Source organism: Trichomycterus rosablanca, chromosome 6 (genome assembly GCF_030014385.1).
Source record: "Trichomycterus rosablanca isolate fTriRos1 chromosome 6, fTriRos1.hap1, whole genome shotgun sequence".
Taxonomy (NCBI): Eukaryota; Metazoa; Chordata; class Actinopteri; order Siluriformes; family Trichomycteridae; genus Trichomycterus; species Trichomycterus rosablanca.
The window spans coordinates 19,703,571-19,720,325 of NC_085993.1; the positions used below are offsets into that span (position 1 = coordinate 19,703,571).

Here is a 16,755-nt window from a genome sequence, read left to right on the forward strand (position 1 = left end):
GCGTCACATCCAACTGCTGTCTTTGAAAGATAGGCGCAGGAGTGCTGTCAGCATTGCTGCAGAGATTGAAAAGGTGGGGGGTCAGCCTGTCAGTGCTCAGACCATACGCCGCACACCACATCAAATTGGTCTGCATGGCTGTCACCCCAGAAGGAAGCCTCTTCTGAAGTCTCTACAGAAGAAAGCCCGCAAACAGTTTGCTGAAGACATGTCAACAAAGGACATGGATTACTGGAACCATGTCCTATGGTCTGATGAGACCAAGATTAATTTGTTTGGTTCAGATGGTCTCAAGCATGTGTGGCGGCAATCAGGTGAGGAGTACAAAGATAAGTGTGTCATGCCTACAGTCAAGCATGGTGGTGGGAATGCCATGGTCTGGGGCTGCATGAGTGCAGCAGGTGTTGGGGAGTTACATTTCATTGAGGGACACGTGAACTCCAATATGTACTGTGAAATACTGAAGCAGAGCATGATCCCCTCCCTCCGGAAACTGGGTCGCAGGGCAGTGTTCCAGCATGATAATGACCCCAAACACACCTCTAAGACGACCACTGCTTTATTGAAGAGGCTGAGGGTAAAGGTGATGGACTGGCCAAGCATGTCTCCAGACCTAAACCCAATAGAACATCTTTGGGGCATCCTCAAGCGGAAGGTGGAGGAGCGCAAAGTCTCGAATATCCGCCAGCTCCGTGATGTCGTCATGGAGGAGTGGAAAAGCATTCCAGTGGCAACCTGTGAAGCTCTGGTAAACTCCATGCCCAGGAGAGTTAAGCCAGTTCTGGGAAATAATGGTGGCCACACAAAATATTGACACTTCAGGAACTTTCACTAAGGGGTGTACTCACTTTTGTTGCCGGTGGTTTAGACATTAATGGCTGTATATTGAGTTATTTTGAGGGAAGAATAAATTTACACTGTTATATAAGCTGCACACAGACTACTTTTCATTGTGTCAAAGTGTCATTTTGTCAGTGTTGTCCCATGAAAAGATATACTTAAATATCTGCAGAAATGTGAGGGGTGTACTCACTTTTGTGATACACTGTATATATGGGTGATTTTTCAACTGCGGGCTCTTTTGACCATCTTAACTTTTGAAAAATAAAATTAGGAATAATTTAGTTTTAATTATGTCAAGATAATGCTAGAGCAAAGACTTAATGATGATAATTGAGCTTATATAGAATTTTAATATTTCATATTTATTTGCTAAGTGGCATAGCAAAATGTCATTATGTGTTGGTAATGACGTGTTGTGGTTATGACAATTTTTACTTTTTTTAAGAAAAAAACTAGATAGGCCATGGATTTGCTAAAGCTAGTCAACAGCTAGTACAAGATGCACTTTAAATACATATAAACAAATACATATACATATATATTTTTTTTGGTAAAGTACTGCCATATTGATGTAAATGGTAATGACGCTGAATAAATATACTCTATGATCAGGAGGAATACATTATTAAATTACTCACATTTCCAGACATTAAAATGTCAATCTTCTCTCATGGCTGGCATGTGCTTCCTTGCAAGTCTTTGTTTCCATGGTTACAACATAAACAAGTGTTACCTTCAAATGATTCCCTACAGAAACCATACACTGTTGCGGTAATGACGATAACACAGGATAACAAAGATTTTGCTACTTGGAATAAAACATGCTATTTACATGAAATCGAGTGTGCTGATTCCGAATATGAAGTCAAAATTCGCGCAGGACGTCGAGATTTTAAGTTACAGGCCAAATGCAGTTTGGTGACAGCTTGGTAGATTTGTCCATGTTCTGCAGCTTGGCAACATTGTAATTGCTGCACCATAGCTAGTTGACAATATTGTTTTCTTATATTGCTAGTATGTCTGCTTAAGCCTAAAGATGAGTAGGAGGAGCTGTGTTAACCATCCAGACAATTTTTGCTACATTTGTGGTAAATACACCCTATACGATCAGCGCAAAAACCTGACGAAGAGAGTGATGATCGCTTACAAGTAATATTTCGGGTGTAAATTTGGAGATCAAGACAAAAGCTGGGCACCTCACATCTGCTGCACTGTGTGCTACGCTGGTCTCACACAGTGGCTCAATGGCAAGAGAAAGGCAATGCAGTTTGCTGTGCCTATGATTTGGCGGGAACCGAAAGATCATCACTCGGACTGCTATTTTTGCATGACTAATGTTGCTGGATTTTCAAAGAAGAACAAGTCAAAAATTGTTTATCCTGATTGTGAGTCTGCTCTGAAGCCAGTGCCACATGACGCTGAGAATACAGTGCCAATTCCACCTGCATCTTGTGCTTCTGAAAATGACAGTTCTGATGGAGATCATGAGGATGATGTTGCTCCTGACGCATGTTATGATCCAGAATCTGAACATGGTAAGCCTCACTTGCTTCTGGCAAAGCTAGCCTGAAAGCTGTATTGCTGCACAATGGCAATGAAAAGCCTTCTGTTCCTATTGCTTATGCTGCGGGAATGAAACTAAAAGCAGGAATTTGTGTTTATAATGACACATTCAGATCCAAACTGAACACGCTTGAACTCGCCGCTTGGGATGCATTTGTGCTAGTTGTGCAAAACTTTCTTGGCAACCATCGGGCTGACAACCATGCTGAACTTGTGAGCAACATGTTAGCAGCGTATCAGCAACTCGGCTGCCGAATGTCACTCAAAATTCATTTCTTACATTCTCATATGGATTTTTTCCCTTCAAATTTGGGTGATGTGAGTGATGAACACGGGGAACGATTCCACCAGGATATTGCCACCATGGAAAAAAGATATCAAAGTCACTTCAACCCCAACATGATGGGCGACTACTGCTGGTTTCTGCAGCGGTCAACAACAGACACTCACAAGCGCAAAAGCAAGTGCCTGAAGCACTTTTGAACACTGTATGTGCAATTGTGCATTGCATAAAGACTCACGAGAACTTTTCAGTTACACGTTTGTTAATGTGAAGCAGTTTTTGTAATCTCTAGCAGTTTTGAACCACAATTTAGTTATGCACAGTGGCTGTATAACAGATACAAAAACAGTTTCTCGCGTCTGTTTGAATAACCAATGATACAGAGTATAACTTCAGAACCCGACGTCATAGGCAAAATTCGTCTACAGATTTAAACTCTGCACACTCGATTTAGTATAGGACACATGAAACACTCCAAGTAGCAGACAAAAAAATGTTTTCTGTGATCCAGTGTAATGCTGGGGACAGTAATATATTGCTCAAAAATATGCATAGGTTGTACAAATATAAAAAAAGCACTTTTTAGCATTTTATTAGAGCAGAGAAGTTTTAAAGTCTGGGTTGGGGACAAGGCCAGAGTAGCAAAATATTGTTGTTTAATGATCTTTTTAATACCTAAAATATTTGTTTTGTAATAAAGTATTTTTAACACAAATTTATAACCTAGGGACGTAAAAGTTCCCCCAATTGAAGAGTCACCCATAAATATATATATATATATATATACAGTGTATCACAAAAGTGAGTACACCCCTCACATTTCTGCAAATATTTTATTATATCTTTTCATGGGACAACACTATAGAAATAAAACTTGGATATAACTTAGAGTAGTCAGTGTACAACTTGTATAGCAGTGTAGATTTACTACAGTATTAGTACTAATAATTGTATAATAATTATGTTGCTATTTTATTAAGTGGCTGTTAGGATCAAAGCCAACCTATATTTTTGTATTTTCCATCTATAAACTCTAGATGTCAGACTTTCCAAACCTTTCCCTTCTGTCTTTGTGCGTCTGTCTCCTCAGGTTCCTGAACCCCACTGGCATGATCACTGGAGTGGTTGTAGTTGTAGCAGCGTTTCATGGTGCTGTGTGGGCTGGAGAGAATAAAGCCACAATCAAGAACTTTAAGAAGGAGTACCCTACCCTGTTTGTCTTTTTAATAATGCTTGCCAGCTACCTGCTGATGTCGCTCTTTCATGGAGTCATGGTGTTTCTGTTTGGGATCAATCTTCCACTCATCTGTAAGTCAAGTTAATGCATGAGAACTGATTCTGAACACACGCAGAAATAATAAAGAATTGTTATGCTTTAAAAAACAAATTTTTCTAAGTAGATGACATTACACAAAGGATTGCTGAAGCTTAAGTTAAATATTTTTCAAATGGACTAGTTAGAGTAATCCCTGGTCAAACAAAGTAGAAACATGAATTATGTGCCTACACTAGCATGCAACAAAGTCATTAATTTGCCATGTAAGTGTGCAACATAGAGCTACATTTCAAGCAACAGAGACAAATGGGACTGAATCTGGTTAAATTTTTGAGCAGTCATACTGGACTAGCTGTTAATGTCTCCTGTTTTTAACCCCACAGCTTGAGCTTGGCAAGCAACTTAGTGGTCTAGCATTTTTTTATCTAAAGGAAACTATGGTATATCCTCTACAGAGGATGAACTCATTTTTTTTTTATATGTTGGAGGGGGCATGTTTTGTTTATGTTTGTTTATTAGGATTTTTACGTCATATTTTACACTTTGGTTACATTCATTAAAGGAACGGTTCATTAGTTCACACAAGGTTATATTGAACACAGTCATGATCACACTTGCATGTCTTTGGACTGTGGGAGGAAACTGGAGCACCCAGAGTAGACCCTTGCAGACATGGGGAGAACATGCAAACTCCACACAGAAAGGACCCAGACCATCCCACCTGGGGATCGAACCCAGGACCTTCTTGCTGTGAGGCAACAGTGCTACCCACTTAGCCACGGGCATGTTTTAGTTACAGCCCTCTTTCTTTGGCCAGGGTTGGGGTCTGCAGCAGTGGAAGATAGATAAAACCAGGGCAATTAGATACTACTAGAAAAATAGAAAAAAGCAAGGTGCTCAAAGAAAAAACACTAACTACAAACATACATAATAAGAGAGTAATGAAGTCAGAGTGTAAATATTTCCTTGATCTTTCGTTCATTTTTCGAACCGTTAAATAGCTGCCAAAGGTACAAAGAAATGACTTAATTTTTTGGCTGACCAACTTAATTGTACTTTAATGCCTGTAATCATCAAAACAGACTATTGAAGGCATTAACAATTACAAAAAGAGTAAAAGGTTAATAGAATATTGAAGTTGCACCATTTTGAAACATTCCACAATAAGCAGGTTAAGTGGTAACAGGTGAGGGTATCCCCATAAAAGAACAATTCACCAAAAGCTCAGTTTTTGCAAGCAAAGATGTGTTGTTTGACTTGGTGCCAAACTTTGTGAGTGAATAAAAAAGATACAAGAATGCAAATAACTTTTTTTTTAACCATCTACCATACATAATGTTGTGAAAAGATTCAGGGAATCTGGAGAATTCTCAGTCCGTGTAGGGCAAAGCTGAAAATGTTTGTTGAATGTGCGTGACCTTTGTGCCTTCAGACTGCATTGCATAAGAAACAGTCATGCTACTTTGATAAATAGAGCCACAGGGACTAAGAAGTACTTTAGAAAACTGTCGCCACTTAACACAGTCTACTGCTGCATCAACAATACAACCTGAAACTCTATTATGCAAAGAAAAGGCCATACCTTAATTCTATGCAGAAACAACAGTTCCCTGGACCCAAGTGTGTCTCAGATGGGCCAAAAGACAATGGAAAAATTTGCTTTCACCAGAAAAGTCCACATTTTAACTTTTTTTTCAGGAAAAAACAGATGTTTTTTGTGATCTTCAAGAGGTGCAACATTGGTCATGGTGTGGAGGTGCATCCATACCCACAGTGTAGGTGACTTGCATATGGGTTAAGTTATTTTTAACACAGAGATGTATATTGGGATTTTAGAGAGAGAGATGCTGCCATCAAGTCTTTAATTATTTAGCAATTTAATGCCAGGCCTTATTCTTCACGAGCTACAAACACCTGGCTTCATAAACACAGAGTGCATGTGCTTGACTGACCTGTCTGCGTGTCCTCAGTTCTCAAACCATAAAAAAGAATAATTAATAGGAAAGGTGATGGAACACAGTGGTGGTTAGCAAACCTCATTCTAACTTTTTTGCAGCCATCAAATTCTGAATTAGTCTAAATTTACAAAATACAATTAAGCTGGTCAGCCAAAACATTAAAAATAAAGGTTCAAGAGAATTAACTAATCACTGATTCTTTTTATTATTGCATTTTACAAAATGTCCCAACTTTCCTGGGAATGAAGTTTGAAGATTTGTAATAGTGAAAATAAAAATATTAGACCTGAATCATTTTAGAAATCAGTGCAGGGTGCACTTTAATTCATTGAGTACACCCCACAGTGAACATGTCCAAATTGTGCCCAAAGTGTCAATATTTTGTGTGACCACCATTATTATCCAGCACTGCCTTAACCCTCCTGGGCATGGAATTCACCAGAGCTGCACAGGTTGCTACTGGAATCCTCTTCCACTCCTCCATGATGACATCACGGAGCTGGTGGATGTTAGACACCTTGAACTCCTCCACCTTCCACTTGAGGATGCGCCACAGGTGCTCAATTGGGTTTAGTCCATCACCTTTACCTTCAGCTTCCTCAGCAAGGCAGTTGTCATCTTGGAGGTTGTGTTTGGGGTCATTATCCTGTTGGAAAACTGCCATGAGGCCCAGTTTTCGAAGGGAGGGGATCATGCTCTGTTTCAGAATGTCACAGTACATGTTGGAATTCATGTTTCCCTCAATGAACTGCAGCTCCTCAGTGCCAGCAACACTCATGCAGCCCAAGACCATGATGCTACCACCACCATGCTTGACTGTAGGCAAGATACAGTTGTCTTGGTACTTCTCACCAGGGCGCCGCCACACATGCTGGACACCATCTGAGCCAAACAAGTTTATCTTGGTCTCGTCAGATCACAGGGCATTCCAGTAATCCATGTTCTTGGACTGCTTGTTTTCAGCAAACTGTTTGCTGGCTTTCTTGTGCGTCAGCTTCCTTCTGGGATGACGACCATGCAGACCGAGTTGATGCAGTGTGCGGCGTATGGTCTGAGCACTGACAGGCTGACCTCCCACGTCTTCAACCTCTGCAGCAATGCTGGCAGCACTCATGTGTCTATTTTTTAAAGCCAACCTCTGGATATGATGCCGAACACGTGGACTCAACTTCTTTGGTCGACCCTGGCGAAGCCTGTTCCGAGTGGAACCTGTCCTGGAAAACCGCTGTATGACCTTGGCCACCATGCTGTAGCTCAGTTTCAGGGTGTTAGCAATCTTCTTATAGCCCAGGCCATCTTTGTGGAGAGCAACAATTCTATTTCTCACATCCTCAGAGAGTTCTTTGCCATGAGGTGCCATGTTGAATATCCAGTGGCCAGTATGAGAGAATTGTACCCAAAACACCAAATTTAACAGCCCTGCTCCCCATTTACACCTGGGACCTTGACACATGACACCATGGAGGGACAACGACACATTTGGGCACAATTTGGACATCTGTGGGGTGTACTCACTTATGTTGCCAGCTATTTAGACATTAATGGCTGAGTGTTGAGTTATTTTCAGAAGACAGTAAATCTACACTGCTATACAAGCTGTACACTGACTACTCTAAGTTATATCCAAGTTTCATGTCTATAGTGTTGTCCCATGAAAAGATATAATGAAATATTTGCAGAAATGTGAGGGGTGTACTCACTTTTGTGATACACTGTGTATATATATATATATACGTATATGCATGAAATTTGTTGAGGGGGCCCAAATTTAAATTTTTTTTTTTTTTTTTGCACTGGGGCCCATGAGCTCCTAGTTACGCCACTGAATCAGTGCAATCCTGTTCATTTGCATTTCAGTGATCTTCGCTCACTCCTCGCTGCGTCTGCGCAACATGAAGAATAAACTGGGGAATAAAATGGAATGTGCTGGGCTGAAGAAAACACCCATGGGGATCTTTCTGGAAGCACTGGGACAACAGGAGGAGAACCTGAGCAAAATTCAGGACTTCATGGAGTACAAACTCAAGGAGTGATAGCAAAGTCAATTTGCACGGAGTAAATCCAGGTGTACTGAATTATCCAAAATGTGTGAAGGAATGCTTAGTCGTGACTTAGACGTTTAATGTTTGATCTCAGAGAATCATAGTGAAATGTTACAAAGCAGAAGGTTTATTATGGTGTCTACAGTAAAATTTTGCACAGCCTTATAAATTGTAAGGTACTGGACGTTCAGAATGTGATGCTAGCATGCAGTGACAATGTTCTTCCTCTGAATGTGCACAATGTTGTGAAAAAAGCCTTAAGACAGACTTGTAGCAATAGTTCTCCTGACCAGGAGATTTTTAGATTCTGATGTGAAAGCAGCGGTGCATCAGGGGCTACGAGCTTAACCGAAAACATTTTTTGCTGATTAAAAAGTTGGTCTTGAGCGCCTAGGTGGTGCAGCGTATATTCCGCTAGCACACCAGCACAGAGATTCTGAACTCTTTGGTTCGAAACTCGGTGTTGCCACTGGTCAGCTGGGTGTCATCTAGTGGGCAAAATTGGCAGTGCCTGCAGGGAGGGATACCCGGAATATGTAGCACTGTAAGGACCCTGATTGGCGGATAGAGGCGCCTGTGCAGAGTGCATGGGTTGAAAAAGGATTCCGTTAAGAGCTAAGTGCAGGTTGGATTAGGTGTGAGCAGCGATATACCCCTCTCAACTGCAAAATATCGGGGATCCCCAGCAGCAGAAGAAAAATTTACTACACTAACTTGGCATAAAATATATATACATACAGACATACAGACAGATAGATAGAAAATGGCAAGCCAAACAGGAAATACATAGCAAACACTGATATATATAGAATGTAAACCGATATATATATATATAAAATTAAACTGATATATATAGAATAAAAACATATATATGGAATGAATAATGATATATTTGTTTTTATTTTATATATATCAGTTTTCATTATATATATATATATATCAAGTTTCCTTGAGGAAGGTGGCTATGTAGAAAAGTGATGTCATTTCTTTTTGAAATTCCTTATAAATACAATTTAAAAAGTGCCGAACTTTTTTGAAGAACCCTCGTACATTCTGTTTTGATGTGTACACTTGAACAAATCATAGACAGCAGCATTCCTTCATTTAAAGAAGGTCATTACCATCAAATATCAGGCTCTATGACACTTTGCTGCTCTTTTATAATAACAGACACAGCCAATGTGCTACTTTATTTAGTTTTGTCAAGGCTTTGGCAACTGGGATTTTAGAAACAATGTCTTAATTTGTAGCATTATATTCTTAACAAACGTGCTTTAATGTTATCTTAGCCAATCATGAGAGATGTGTGTGTGTACGTGTGTGTGTCATGGATTGAGTGGACACAATTAGGTTGCTTGTTATGAGTAAGCAAACCAGGATTAAATGTTCTCATTGTCCTCACTTGTCTTTGCTGGCATAAATAAAGCTTTAAAAATATTGAAGCATTGGTGACATTGATTTAGTATTCATTCCCTGGTCAAGGTAAAAATGAGTTGTATTTTAATATTGAATTTACGTAATTACATCGATCAGCCATAACATTAAAACCACCTCCTTGTTTCTACACACATTGTTCATTTTAATCGGCTTCGCATACCATATAGGAGCACTTTGTAGTTCTACAATTACTGACTGTAGTCAATCTGTTTCTCTACATGCTTTGTTAGCCCCCCCTTTCATGCTGTTCTTCAATGGTCAGGACCACCACAGAACAGGTATTATTTGGGTGGTGGGTCATTCTCAGCACTGCAGTGACACTGACATGACTACGGTTACAGTTTTTTCCACAGCACATTCTCTTATGGCTGATGTTGATGGAAGAGTAAATGTGATTGATGGGGCACACATCCCTTTCTGCACACACACACACACACACACTTCTTGAATCACTTTCTCATTTCAGTCAATAGCTGCAGTAGATTACAGAATGCTGTTAAATGCTTGGCTGATTTTAAGCAGACTCATCTGCAGTTATTCATTTGACTGCTCTGTTTAACTGCTGCATCAGCAACTGCACTCATCTGCTTCCTGTTAAAACCTGCACCATATGTATGTTCTGTGTATAATACATAACAATTGGGCACATGCTAAAGTATCAAATCGCCTATTATAAGGTTTTTATTTTAGCCAAACCTATGAACACAAAACAGCAACACCATGTGGACACATTTTAACTATGCCTATTTATAACAGGTGTATATAATCAAGTGTACAGTCATGTATGTAATCCAATGTAAATTAACGCCAGCAATGGTCAAATTCCTATCTTGGTCGAGTATGTTAGCCCATTTCAACCAAAAAAACTCTGTTTCTGAAATGGTTCCATTCAGACTTCTTAGAACCTTGGTGCTTTTCTAAACAATCAGGCCTGCATTTCAATTTCAGTTTTTGGAAGCCAAGGATGCGTCATCAACGGTGGGTGTTGTACTATGGAAGTAAAAAGTACTGACCTGATTGCAGAGCACCTGTAGATTACTGGCAAGCATTTGTGCTGTTGTTATAGATGTTGGTTTTATGCAAAAAGCAAGCATCGATCAACTATTGGTGATGATAAGATGTAGAAGGTTGCTCCATGCGAGACAAATGGTATGTGAAACGAAAGTGAATAAAAACACTTTTTTTTGGTGGAAACGCCCTGAACCTTTTTTTTGAAAACTTGAACAACGGAACAACGTCAATCAAAAATGTGTGTTGTGACTGTGAAGTGAAAACATGTAGAAGCAACAGCAGGTTAGTTGGTTGGTGGTAGGTAACACAGGCTTACAGTACAGGACCACAGAAAGGTGACAATCATCTGTCCTTAGATGCAAAAGTCACTACCAATTTTCAGATCGCCTCTAAAAGAAAAAAACATAGGACATTTTTGTTGAAAGCATTATGAAATGGATTTCTAGGGATGTGACACATAAGTCAAACTTTGTAAAATCTGGAGCAGTGACAACATGTTGAATTGTACAACCTCAAATCAGAAAAAGTTGGGACAGTGTGGAAAATGCAGATAAAATAAAAATGCAGTGTTCCTTACATTTACTTTGACTTTCATTTGATTGCAGACAGGTTCAAGGACTGGCCAGCTGTAGCCTAGTGGTTAAGGTACTGGACCAGTGATCAGAGGGTCGCTGGTTCAGGCCCCACCACTGTGAGGTTGCTGCTGTTGGGCCCTTGAGCAAGGCCCTAACCCTCAATTGCTCAGACTATATACTGTAACTGTAATGTAAGTCGCTTTGGATAAAGGCGTCTGCTAAATGCTGAAAATGTAAATGTAAATGCCTTCAAGACGTGCTGCACACATTACAAAGGCATGGCTGCGGAAGAAGAGGGTACGGGTACTGGACTGGCCTGCCTGCAGTCCTGACCTGTCCCCAATAGAGAATTTTAAAATGAAAAATGCGACAACGACGACCCCGTACTGTTGCACATCTTAAGACGTGTTTGCAGGAAGAATGGAACAAAATAAAAGCTGAAACACTAAATCACTTGGTATCCTCTGTGCCAAAACGTCTTTTAAGTGTGGTGAAAAAGAATGGCAACATTACAAAGTGGTAAATGCTTTACCGTATCAACATTTTTTGGAATGTGTTGCAGGCCTGAAATGCAGGAATGGATGTTTATTAATAAATTAAATGAAGTTGAGCAGACAAAACATGAAATATCTCAGGTTCATCCTGTCTGCAATCAAATAAAAGTCAAAGTAAATGTAAGAAACTCTGTGTTTTTTTATTTGTGTTTTCCATGCTGTCCCAACTTTTTCTGATTTGGGGTTGTATTTTACTGTCTAGCAGTCTTAAAGAACTGTGTTTTGATTAGCCTTCTCTCTCACCTGCATGGGGCCAGATGTAATATTTGTGGAAGAGGAATGGCCTATCAGGTTTTCAAGGTCAGGGATGGGTCTGTTCATTTAGAAGAAAAAAAAAGCAGACAATTAATAACAGTTGAAACAAGAAATGACTAAAATCTCAAAACTTACATGTTATTGACAATCGTATTGGCACGTTTTTACTTTTGTGAAGACAAAAAGAAATTGACCAATAATATTTTTCACATTTAATATAACAGAAAATGGTTTTGGTTTGACCCAATGTATTCTTCTAAATGATTAATCAAATAACAATGGCATGGGTGAAAATATGAATACCCTCAATATTTTAGCACAGCCTATAAAGACAGTTTTTGGTGGCTCTCAGAGACAGTCCCAATCCTCTCAAGCTTAACTGGTGCATTCTCCCAACGTCCAGTTTCACATCGTTTTACATATGTTCAATAGGATTCCGAACATGAAGCATAGCAGACCAATCTAGAATCACCCATTGTTTTATACTCACCCACTTTTTGGTGGTTTCAATGTATGTTGTCTTCCAAACAGACACAGATTATCCAAAAAGCATGATAAAATATCTAATTCCTTCTGGGAAAATATCCATTAGACCAGGGGTTTTCAACCTGCGGGGCACAAGTACCTGTCCAGGGGGGCATGACATTACAAGATTTTTTTACTTCTAAAACTAAAGCAATTCATTTCAGCTCAATCTGAAAAAAGGACCGTTGGCTAGCAAAACTTAAGAATAGGGAAAACAGTGATGATAAATCAGTGACAAAAAGAATGACTGCGTTGTTTCAGCCAAGGACTCCACTAGCGAGGCCATCAATTTCGGCAGCACCGATGCCGATAAGCAATCTACATCAAGAGTTTTGTCTGTCAGTCAAAGCTAAGTATCCTGAACTGGCAACCTTAGCAATTAAAGCACTTTTGCCCCTTACTTGGCTCTGCAAAGTAACATTTTCTGCTCTCATCTACATCAAAAGCAAGTACCGCTTACAATTTATGACTAGCTGTAACTGTGATGTGCTCGCAGAAACAGATTCAATCATTGCATTGAATAAGGTAGGGTTGTATTATCTTTTTGAAGTAAATATTTAAGTCAGCAAAATTGCATTGTATGAATGATGTGCACAACGTTAATTATATTATTTTAGCTTGTCAAGAGCTTTCACAATGGTTTCTGGGCGAGGGGTAATTTTGCACGGGGTGGAGGGGGGAGCAAGTTCAAGGTCAGCACACAAAGGGGGCGCATGTGCAAAATGGTTGAAAACTCCTGCATTAGACCAACGACAAGAATAGCTCTGTGTTCTCAAAACACAAAAAAGTTGCATACCATCAAATGCAGAGGAGGCTTGATGATGTTTTGAGGTTGCTTTGCTGTTTCTGCTACTGGAAGCCTTTAATCAATGGAGGATGTAATGACATGAGAAGACAGTTATAATAACAGGACAGACAGGATAATAACCTAAAACACATTTGTTGATTGAAAAGTGTAAAATATAATTTATATAAGAAATTGCTTGATAGCAGTTATTGGCTACAAAGGCCGAACATATCAAGAGTACCAATACTTTGGTTCATGTTATATGATATGATTTATTATTGAGCATTACTAATCTATTAAATGTGAATTAAAGAATAGTGTTTACTAAATACTTTGGGCCAAGTACCTTCTTCTTATGCCGATGACAGCGTAGTGCAAAGTGTGTGGGCTCTGCTGATCATGAACAGGAGTAAAGATAAGTCAGAGGTCAGTGCAGACAAAGGTCCTTTAGCAGTTCTGGGAATCTTTCAAAACAGAGTGCTTCAACAGCTGTGTATTTGGCGTAGTGTCCCTAAATGACTGCAGAGTTGTATCTAAGTCATTAATAACCTGCCATGACCAGGTCATGTCTGCATGTTGCTTCATATCTATATACAAATCTCTATCCACTGCATTTTGGGCGTATATTTGATTACAAAAAGGAAAAAAAAAAACTTAATTGTGACGAAGTCTAATGCTGCAGTCATGCAAACTTGCTTATTTACTTTACAGTTCAATTGCTTAAATAAAAAGGATTGATCATGATTATATATGTTATTAGATGTACAGTTAATTTTATTAAAATAATTATTGTACTTTGCTTTTAATCATTAAATATTCATAGTACACATAACAGCTGAATAAATATTAGACTCACATTTACCCCCACTCCCCTTTTTCTACAGGGTGAGTCAGAAGTCGCAGGACACTCTTTTATTTCAGAAACTAAAGGGAAAATGACATATCTGAATACCCCAGCAAGTAATGGGTGAGGGGGCCTATCTTTTATGTCCGGAACATGGCCGCCATCTTGAAAGCTGCCATACTGGATCAAGGGCAAGTTTTTCCAATGGGAAGGTGGTCATGTAGCATAAAAGAAGACCAGAATTTTCTCAGAAATCGATTGTCGAAATCAGATTTGCAATATCTCTTGTGGTTCAAAAGTTATCAACACAGAAATTTAAAACTTTTGTTGTTCGTTACAGGTAACTGAAGACGGAATTGACGAAAGAAGAGAGGATTGAGGTGATTCTGATGTCCGGGGAACGCAGCTGCCGTATCATAGTCGCAAACTTCAACAACTGACACCTAGAAAGACCACCAATTTCACACAGCACTGTTGCATCTCTTATAGCCAAATTCCGAGAATCCGGGACTGTGGACAACAAGCCACGTAGTGGTCGTTCGAAGACCGCTACCTACGAAGAAACCTCAACAATGGTTTTGGCAGCCTTCGCAAAAAGTCCACGACGCAGCATGCGACGTCTCGCAGCAGAATGTGGTGTCAGCCAGATTATCATGCGAGTTCATAATGATTGGATCCAGTGCCTTCAGCTCTGTGTTCAGCACCAGGGACACCACATTGAACACGTCAAACAGCTGTGCATCACAGGGAACGGTCCCGGTTGTTGTTGCAACATTCTGTGTTAATAACTTTTGAACCACAAGAGATGATTGCGGCAATCGATTTCTGAGAAAATTCTGGTCTTCTTTGATATGCTACATGAGAGCAGTTGTAGCCTAGTGGTTAAGGTACTGGACTAGTAAGCAGAAGGTTGCCGGTTCAAACCCCACCACTACCAGGTTGCCACTGTTGGGCCCTTGAGCAAGGCCCTTAACCCTCAATTGCTTAAAACTGTATACTGTAAGTCACTTTGGATAAAAGCGTCTGCTAAATGCATGTAAATACATGACCACCTTTTCCATTGGAAAAACTTGCCCTTGATCCAATATGGCGGCCATGTTGCAGACATAGCCTAATAGATAGGCCCCCTCACCCATTACTTGCTGGGGTATTCAGATATGTCATTTTCCCTTCCGTTTCTGAAATAAAAGAGTGTCCTGCGACTTTTGACTCACCCTGTATATCGGAGGAGTAGTAAAGCTTTATTTTTATTTGTGTTACATTCACAAGGGAAATAATGTACAGCATACACAAACAGGGAGAAAAGGGATAAACAATAACACATTCGAATGGGAAAAGTGGGAATTGAGAAAAAGGGAAACCCCTAATTTTTAATCCCATTTAGACATTGCAAATTTCTACCTAGCACCTAGAGTCACATTAAACCTGCAACTGTTTAACAACAGGGGCAAAAGCTTATTTTGTTGTCCCACACCACAATTACCATTTTTTACAATTTCACTGTAACATTTTGCTCCAAAAAAAGAAACAAATAGTGTTGCACATTTTAGAAAAGTAATTTAAAGTAGTTTAGTCTGCAACAATCCTAAAAGGAAAGTGTATAAAACCTATGTTACAGTGGGGGACTGCATCACAACAGGGAGTCTTTGATCATACAGTGATAAAACTACTATTCCCTCAGCTATCCTTAAAAGGTTAAACATGAGCTCATCAGAAATGACCTTCAGGTGCAGAGGAGTCAAACACTGTATCATCATCATAGCCAGAGGTGGGTAGAGTAGCTACAGACCTTATTTAATTAGAAATCTGATACTTTTACTTTATGCTAAAAACTAACTTGGCCAGGCAATCAAATATATGTATTTTTTTATTAGGATTTAAATGTCATGTTTTACACTTTGGTTAAATTCATGACAGAAATGGTAGTTACTCATTACACAAGATTCATCAGTTCACAAGTTTAATGTCAAACAGTCATGGACAATTTTTTATCTCCAATTGACCTCACTTGCATGTCTTTGGACTGTGGGAGGAAACCGAAGCTCCCGGAGGAAACCCACACAGACACAGGGAGAACATGCAAACTCCACACAGGAAGAAACCAACCCACCTGGGGATCGAACACAGGACCTTCCTGCTGTGGGGCGATAGTGCTACCCACTGAGCCCAAACGTAATTAAGAACAACTAAAACCAAGTCTGCCATGAACTAGAAGCTGCTGGAAGAGCTGTCTCTAAGTTTAGGTTTTAGGCCTGACTGTAACCTGCCACATTCAATCCTCATCAAGAATATTCAAGCCACTGAACACATCTGGATTCCAATTCTAAGTGGGTGCATATTTATTACAAACAGTATACTCACTACATAGAGTATTGCATGATGGCATGCTACAACCTATAATGAACATGCTGTATAGAGTTCCATTTGGGATTCACCACAGAACAAAATGTGAAAATAACAATAACACAAGTACATCGATCAACGATAACATTAAAACCACCTCCTTGTTTCTACACACACTGTCCATGTTATCAGCTCCATGTAGAAGCACTTTGTAGTTTTACAATTACTGACTGTAGTCCATCTGTTTCTCTGCATGCTTTGTTAGCCCCTATCCATGCTGTTCTTTAATAGTCAGAACTCTCCCAGGACCACTACAGAGCAGGTATTATTTGGGTGTTGGGTCATCCTCATCACTGCAGTGACACTGACATGGTGGTGTGTTAGTGTGTGTTGTGCTGGTATGAGTGGATAAGACACAGCAGCGCTGATGGAGTTTTTAAACACCTCACTGTCAGTGCT

At 39.7% G+C, this 16,755-nt stretch overlaps 1 protein-coding gene across 1 annotated transcript in view; it reads left to right on the plus strand.

The window, feature by feature from the left end:
- arl6ip5a (ADP-ribosylation factor-like 6 interacting protein 5a) overlaps window positions 1-9,407 on the plus strand; it is a 15,246-nt gene extending 5,839 nt beyond the window's left edge. The window contains exons 2-3 of the mRNA XM_062997538.1: window positions 3,780-3,997; window positions 7,781-9,407. Coding sequence (XP_062853608.1) covers window positions 3,780-3,997; window positions 7,781-7,956 — 394 coding nt within the window. The 3' untranslated portion in view covers window positions 7,957-9,407. The remainder of the gene's footprint in view (window positions 1-3,779; window positions 3,998-7,780) is intronic.
- Window positions 9,408-16,755: the final 7,348 nt, after the last annotated feature.